The 8336-nt window shown below is 42.5% G+C and overlaps 1 protein-coding gene across 1 annotated transcript in view; it reads left to right on the top strand.

The window, feature by feature from the left end:
• The window catches only part of BEGAIN (brain-enriched guanylate kinase-associated), a gene marked incomplete at its 5' end in the record, with an annotated part of 8806 nt that extends 1414 nt beyond the window's left edge, over nucleotides 1–7392 (top strand). Inside the window, 2 exons of the mRNA XM_010186353.1 lie at nucleotides 2870–2953; nucleotides 6019–7392. Of these exons, the coding sequence (XP_010184655.1) occupies nucleotides 2870–2953; nucleotides 6019–7392 (1458 nt within the window). The remainder of the gene's footprint in view (nucleotides 1–2869; nucleotides 2954–6018) is intronic.
• Between the last annotated feature and the right edge of the window lie 944 nt (nucleotides 7393–8336).

Consider the following 8336-nt stretch of genomic DNA (forward strand, 5'->3'; position numbering starts at 1 on the left):
AACATTGGAGCGTGGTCCAAGCAGCCTCAGATAACAGCACCTCTTTGTCATACTTGAGGTCAATTCACAGACAAAATTCTGCAATTAGTTCTGTAGCATCGCTTGTGAAAGTAAAGGTTAAATTCCAAATTTTAAAATAAAGAACTATGAAACAAACCATGAATATTATACCACATAAGTAGAGACAGCGCTGAACTGAAGAATCCTACACATGAGGAGAACACGTTTTTGTCTTGCCAGTATTTCTTCCTTCAGTTATATTTCCCCATATTCTTCTGGCACATATGTAAAATGATGGTTTTGATGCCAAAAAGTATGGTTTAGGCTATGGAAACCACTTTGGGCATTAATTGCCGACTATTGTTCTACATGCCACAGTTGTGTTTCGTTTCCATTCAGATAAAGGTTAAAGGACAGAGAGTGACTCCAGTGCCATGGCACATCCTGACACATCGGGAACAAAGCACACGTGGCACGTTCGACTCACATGTCACTTTTTTCAGTAGTAATTTTTAAAGCTGCTAAAAATAAAGTGTCACAAATGCTTTTTGTCCTCTCCATGACAACCGTTTCACAGAAACAGAGGCACGCAGCTTTGGAAGAAAGGGTTCGATTTTGGAGCGATTTCGGTTTTGCGTGCCTGGTAATGCTATATGGGACTTGGAGCACTTTGTGCTATACATTGTGCAGCAATATGTAATGTGTTTAATGTGTGTGTAATGTGTCAGAATCACGTGCACACGCAACAGATTTTCTTTCTAATTTGAATTCTTGGTTTCCTACTGTTTACATCTGCTTTCAGGAATAAAAATAAGGGTTTTATATAAAATTTAAGACCTACATAAATTAATGTATCTCCCCAGTACATTTAGGGCAGAAGTGGCATGTATAAAAGCTCAAATAGACAGAGAAATAACCCTACAAACCAAGAGTCTATAAAGGCCTTTGAATATGGGTGTATCAGGAGGTGTATCAGGAGGGGGTGGTTGTAGGGCAGAGAGGTTCTCCTCCCCCTCTACTCTGCCCTGGTGAGACCGCATCTGGAATATTGTGTCCAGTTGTGGGCCCCTCAGTTCAAGAAGGACAGGAACTGCTGGAGAGAGTCCAGCGTAGGGCTACAAAGATGATGGAGGGAGTGGAGCATCTCCCTTCTGAGGAGCGGCTGAGGGAGCTGGGTCTCTTTAGTTTGCAGAAGAGGAGACTGAGGGGAGACCTCATTCATGTTTATAAATATTTAAAGGGTGAGTGTCACGAGGATGGAGCCAGGCTCTTCTCGGTGACAAACAATGATAAGACAAGGGGTAACGGACACAAACTGGAACACAGGAGGTTCCACTTAAATTTGAGAAGAAACTTCTTCTCAGTGAGGGTGACAGAGCACTGGCCCAGGCTGCCCAGAGAGGTTGTGGAGTCTCCTTCTCTGCAGACATTCAAAACCCGCCTGGACGCCTTCCTGTGTAACCTCATCTGGGTGTTCCTGCTCCGGCAGGGGGATTGGACTGGATGAGCTTTTGAGGTCCCTTCCAATCCCTAACGTTCTGTGATTCTGTGATTCTGTGATATGGAGTTATAGTGAACTAATAAGCATAATAAAATTACATTTACTACCCCCATACCTTACAGACTCCCAGGAACACCTTGTTGCGCCTGGTATTACAGGATACCTTTAAAATGGTGTTTCAGATTACAGTCATGTATGATCAGCCCAGCCATAAACCTTGACACAAACCAGAGAGAATTCCCACCTTTCCTTTTCATAGAAAACGTCTTTGTCAGCTTTTAAAGCACTTTTAAAAGTTCCTGTTTTACTGGAACAGTAAAAATCCTCATGCAATAAAATTATAACATTAGCACCTGAGAAAATTCAAATCCTTTCAGTATTCAACACCTATTCTCTATAAACATTTTCTAATTTTTACAGTTTAACACAACCTAGTGTCCATAGAGCCTTGGTGCTTTGTCGATCTCACCTACGCCCACCTATAAAGCCAACTTCTAAAGCCAACTTTGATTTTAATGGCACCTAGATGAGGAAAAGCAAGATATAACTCATACAAACTCATACAAAGATGCCGGTGGAAGGATGCAGTTACACCGTCACGTGTGCTAAATTAAATGTAGATGAAGGACAAATCTATGCACTGAATTTTCCCATTGAACAGGCTGTGGGAGCCATTCAACACCAAAATAGTATAAGCGGCTTGTTTAAATTCTCTTTTTCCCTGTGTGGAATTCTCATGGTAATTTCTCACCCAGCAAAAAATCTCCTGTTCTGCGGCATCAAATATTTGCAGTGAGATTTAATGTATTTGAGTAGCTGCATTCTGCGAGATATGAAAGGAGCCAGGAACCAACAATAAGGAGAAAAAGGCTTTCTTTAAAAAAAACAACAAAACAATACGATGTATAATTTTGCAGTGAATTTCTCCCACAGTCTCGTAAGATTATTTAAGCGTTTTCTAAAACAGTATCTTAGTGCCGATCTGGATTATAACTCAGTAAAAATTGTATGTTCTTAAATTCTCTTTTTGCTTAAAAAATTATGTTTATTTTAGCCTCCGTAGCGCCTTGCATGTTAACAGTATAAAGTCCAGTTCCTAATGGTAAGTATCCACATTTTGAAATGCAGATTCCTGTTCTGTAGTAACAACCCTCAAATTTTTCTCTTTAGTCATTTTATCACACAGCAAAGGGGCCAACATCTCAGGACCGGGCAAGAAACACCAAATTTTAGTGTATTTAAAAGTTAAAGGATGCTCCAAATTTCCCTAAGGTCAATTTGTAAAAGACTGCTCAGGCATGGGAGGAAGGCTGAAAGCCAGAAGCTATTTGCAGACTTTAAAAACCAGGTTATTTCTTGTTTTTCTAGGAGCTCTATAGGAAGGACTGCAATTTAGCTGCTCAGTTGCTCCAGTGCAGCAAGAATTACGACAGGGCACATAAACTTTCAGAGGTAATGTGACCGAACTTGGTGAATATTCGAAAGAAATAAGTATTTTGTGGAAAACAGGTTGTTTTACATGTATTGATTCGAGGGCTCGTGCACCTGTGGGTATTCTGTGCAGATGAGCGAGGTGCTGCCAAAATCACAGCCAGCGATGGACCCTGGGGGTACTCCCTGCCCCAAAACCTCTGCTCTCTGGTACCATGGGCCACATAAGAAAATAAAGTTTTTAACAAAACCAAAATGCAAGAGGGCATGAAGGGGCGAGAGCAGGGACATGACAAGCTGCAGCCATCGGAGATTCTGATATAATCAATTTTCCTCCTGAAGCTATTTTCCAGTCCAGCTAATTTCTAAACCTGAATTTTCAAATGGATTGACAGAACAAATATCCTTTTTTTTCCTCCTAAAGGAACCAGAGCACCGAATGATTGATTTCCAAGGTGTAAACTTTAATTAATAATCCTCGCTTCCAAGGAAACGAGGCTTGAGAGGCGGCCTCCTTAAAGGGGAGGTAAATATTATTTTAGTGAACAAGGCTGTGTTTAGGGATGCAGACCCTACCTGAAGCAACAGCACCTCCCTCAAAGTGAAGGGCATGGAGAAAAGCCTTCCCTTCCTCAGTCCCATCAGGTTGATGGCCCCCAAAATGGTCTCTTTTGTGCAATTCTCCAATGGATTTAATGCAAAATTGAATGTGGAATGTAGAAACCATTACTAAGTCAGTAGATATTATCTTGGTCATGTTAATTTTTCCCAGTAACTTAGTTGCCTTAGTACTTCATATCCAGGAATTCTCATGACATTGCTCACACTTGAAAGCACCTTACCTGTTAGCAACTATTAGGACCTGAAAATTACTCAGTGGTTCACTTCCACAAAATGTGGGATCTCCCCATAATTTCCCAGACTGTCATACACTCAATTAAATAGGAAAATTCTCCACTCCTAAGTCCAAGTATTTATTAATTTAACAAGTGTGAATGTGCTGTCACAGCCAATAAATTCCTTACAAATGCAAATATTGCCCAACGAAGTACTGTGTATTGCCCAGAAGCCTAAAATGTAGTAGAATACAGTAATGTGACAGCAATATCATATTAGTAATTCCCGTTTCCAGTGCAATGCCTGGAAAATAATGCTCTTTTTCTTAATGCATTTCATAATCTAAATAATGTATAGAAAATAGACCGAACAGTGGTGTTACAGGACACTGAAATAATAGCTGCCCCATACAGCAGTTTCACGCTAAATGAGCCGTATTTCTTTTCCTCATTTCTGTGGCAATTGACAGCAGCCCTATTTTACAACCTGCTTATTCAATCTTTGTGGCATCTGTACTCCCTGTGACTAATACCGCTGTCTGCCAGCAGACTGGCAATATCATACTCTTTATTTCCAATGGAAGACATACGAGCTAATTAACAACATAATGATTAATCCAAAATATCCTGGAAGTTTGAAAAAACACTCATCCTACTCCACATTAGCAAGAATGCCATTTCACAACATGCCGTATTTTGAATACATTGAGTTTGGGGGATTGAACCAACTTTTAAAACTTCCCAGTGCAGCTAAAAGGGGAGCTCCAGTCTTACGTGATGTGAGGTCACGACAAGGAGCAGGCACCCTAAATTTCTTTTGTCTAAAATAGTAGGGAGGGGACACCACTTGAGTATTTGTAGGGTTGTCTCTTCTAGAGAAACAAAGTTTCTAGTAACTTTCTAGTACTTTTCTACTAACTAGCAAAGTTAAGGGGGGAGTGAGATTGGCTATAAGGCTATAAGGGCAATCACTGGTTATTTGGTAAAGAGGAACTTGATTTCTAGCTATAAAAAGAAAGTGCTGAGTAAATCAGTGTTCAGCCAAGCACTTACGGGCTTTTTTTTAATTTCCAAGTGTTGTAAATCAACATGGATATCAAACGAGCTATTGCAGTCACGAACTCAGAACCTAGTCCAGAAATGAGTTTTTCTGATTTCCAGTGGGAAATACTCTCGTACTCCTGTCCGATCATTGATGGAAATCTGAAATGAGTAAGACAGATAAAATTTGACCGGCAAACGTGCTTGGTGATTCCTGCATAGGCATTGCCTACCAGACTTTGAAGCTACACCAAGGCATGTGGTGTCCCAACCTCTTCTGGTCCACATGGCAGAATGGCCGTTGCAACCACCGTCCACAGAGCTGGTCCTGGCCTTCTCCAAAAACTTTATGATTTCTGATGCGTAACACACGTATTGGTTAATTCTGACCGGTCTGCCACAGAAATCATAATGTAGAGTCAGGTCTTAGCTCTTATTTCTGTTGGAATAGTAAGAAGCTAGAAAAGCAGTCAGGTAGCAGCTGCTGGAAGAGGGGGACGTGTTAAGGCTTCAGTATCCAAACTAGGGCAAGGATACTGGTTTGATTGGTTTCTTCTCAGCACAGGAGCACTCCTGCCATGGCAGCCAGTGCCGCTGTTTTAAGCGTCAGTGAAACCAGCTTTCCTGCCTCTTCAAACAGCATCGTTTATCAAATGCAGCGCTGGAGGGCAGGAGCCAATTTAGCGGCGGGTTGGAGGCAAGGTGAGCTCAAAGAAAGGCAAAAGAACAAAACAGATCTGAGCTCTCCCTCCTCTTTCCTCACCCCAGCAGAGGCCTCCGCACCCCCACACCCCAACTCCAAATCATACCCATTCATGCAGTCTGGAAAGTGTTGCAAATGCAAAGGCTGTAATTCCCTACCTGTTTTTTTAAGATCCTGGTTGACTACATCCTTCACATCATTCCTATCCACCCTGAATTAATGTGGAAGGAAAACTTTCAGTTTCACTGTGTTTTCCATGAAGGGAAACAGACGAAGATTTCCAAATGTTGAGTAAATAAATGAAAGGCATTTGATTACAATTGTTTTTGGAAATGCACAAAGACTGTGGCCATCCCATTAGTCAAAGAACCATACATAGTATATATGTAATAATATGTAATGTCGTAAACAGCACTCGTTTATCCATGTCGTATAAGCCCAAGCAGACACCAGTACTGACGTGTCCCCTTTTCTCCTTTCCTCTTTGCCATCTCTTTATGTTACAGTTGCCATCTGACTTCCAGGAAAGAGTCAGCATCCACCTGGAAAAACACGGGTGCAGCCTTTCCGTCCCCTTGTGCCACACGTCTTACGCCGATACCATACCCACTTGCGTCATTGCCAAAGTACTGGAAAAACCAGACCCGAACAGCTTGTCTTCACACTTGTCAAGCCCCTCTACACGGGATCTCAACTTTCAGGACTCTGCCGGAAAGCTGGAACAGAGGACCCAGTACAAGTCAGACATCTACTGCAGCGACACCGCGCTTTACTGCCCCGAGGAGAGGAGGAGGGAGAGGAGGCAGAGCGTGGACACCCAAGTGAAAGACGTGGGGTTCCTGCGGTCCCAGAACTCCACGGACAGCACCGTCGAAGAAGACGGTTTCCATTCCAGCTTCTCTCATGAAGCCTTCCCAGAGTACATCACCTCCCTGCCCACCTCCAGCTCCTACTCCAGCTTCAGCGTCACGTCCGAGGAGAAGGAGAACGCCCAAGCCAACACGCTGACAGCCTCTCAGCAAGCGATCTACATGAGCAACCGGGATGAGCTCTTTGAAAGAAAGTCACCCGCAGGTTACGAGCATCAGGGAAGCCCGAGGTTTGCCAAGTCCAAACCCGCGCAGCACATGGAGCTGGCTGACGACAACGAGAACTCGCCCACGTTTACGAGGACTCTGCCTCCTTATGCAAACGAACCTTTTCATTTCTCAGCCATAACACCCCAGCAGGCTTTAGCAAACCAGAAAATGAGGAATGAGTGCAGGAGCACCCACCTTTCAGAAGAAGACTTGCCTGGGCGATGGAGGCAGTTGAGCGTGGAGGACATTGGTGCGTACTCTTACAGGAACGCTGGCAGGCTGTCACCCTGTAGTTTTTCCGAGCAGTACTACAGCAGCCCGATTAAGAAGGGAGACAGCCGAACAAGCCCCATCTACGCCAGTTACAAGGCAGATAGCTGCTCGGAGGGAGACGACATCTGCCAAAGCAGACTCGTGGATTCCTGCTTCCTGAGAACAGACAGTGGCCTGAACATCGACATCAGCACAAGCTGTAAACAGGACAAATTGCCCACTTACAAAACAAAAGAACCGAGAGACCAAAAAAACGAACGGATCACCGTCCAGTTGTGCAGTAGCAAAAACATCGAAAACAGCCCGGTGTTGAAAAGAGAATACGTGGACGTGAGCCCCAACAGCTCGGCGGAGTCCCTCAACCAGAGTTCGATGGAGGCTTCAGAAATCCACCAGTCTTCCATGGAGCAAGGAAGCCATTCGGGTGTTCCCAGCAAACAGCAGCAGTTTCAGCGGACTGGGAGTACTGGTTTGAGTCGGAAGGACAGCCTTACAAAAGCACAATTATACGGAACCCTTCTGAACTAGGCATCTTCCAAAACGGCAATAAGACAACCAACGAAAGGAAGCAAGCGGCGTTTGATACTTCTAGTGGACAATGAGGTTCTAAGACAGGATTATTATAAAATATATATTCATAATGGTACTATATGTTTAAAACAAAAAAAAATCTCTTCAGAAATGTTATACAGCACTTTTCACTTAACATCCTTTCCACGTGGGAGACTGTCCCCTCCCCTCTTTTATAAACCTGAAATATTTTTATAAACAAAATGGTATTTATTAGACTATCCTAAGCTATTTGAGCAGAATTCTTTTCCCTTCAAGCAGGTTTCTTATTTATTTTTGTGCATGAGGCCATCTGTGCCTAAACTCTTGGAGGAAAAGGGTAAAATCATGACGGCGGTGATAAAAAGTAAATCCACCTGATAAAATACCATAAAAATGTCATGTGAAAACAAAACAACCAAGAATGGTGAATTTGAAGAAGTCTATTTTTTAACAAGAATGGAATTGTATCTTAAGTTATTTCATACAAATGTATTTATGAGTGACTAATGTATGCACAAAGTGATACTAATATTTTGTTCTTTTAATCCACTGTGTTTCTGCTTTCCTATTTTTCCTTGTATACTACCTCAAAAGTAATTGAGGGTTTCTTTGTCACATTTTCTGTAGGCTTGCATTTATATTGTCTAAAATGCATGCAGTGTCATAATTAATACTGTATTTTGCATTACTTAATAAAAGACAACAGTGGAGATATTTTGGGGTGGGTTGGTTTTTTTTTCCTTCATTAAATTGCACCCTGGACAATAGACCAAGGGATTGCTCTGGGTGGCATAAGTCCAGTGAAAATTAATAAGTAAAGCTCTTGGTTTAGACCACTTTCTAAAGGAGTCTGTCTTTCTCTGTAAGCTCCAGAGCACTGGTTTCCAGCCTCTACTTTTGGGTGTGGAAGGACACCTTCC

Source organism: Mesitornis unicolor, unplaced genomic scaffold (assembly GCF_000695765.1).
Source record: "Mesitornis unicolor isolate BGI_N332 unplaced genomic scaffold, ASM69576v1 scaffold10056, whole genome shotgun sequence".
NCBI lineage: Eukaryota > Metazoa > Chordata > Aves > Mesitornithiformes > Mesitornithidae > Mesitornis > Mesitornis unicolor.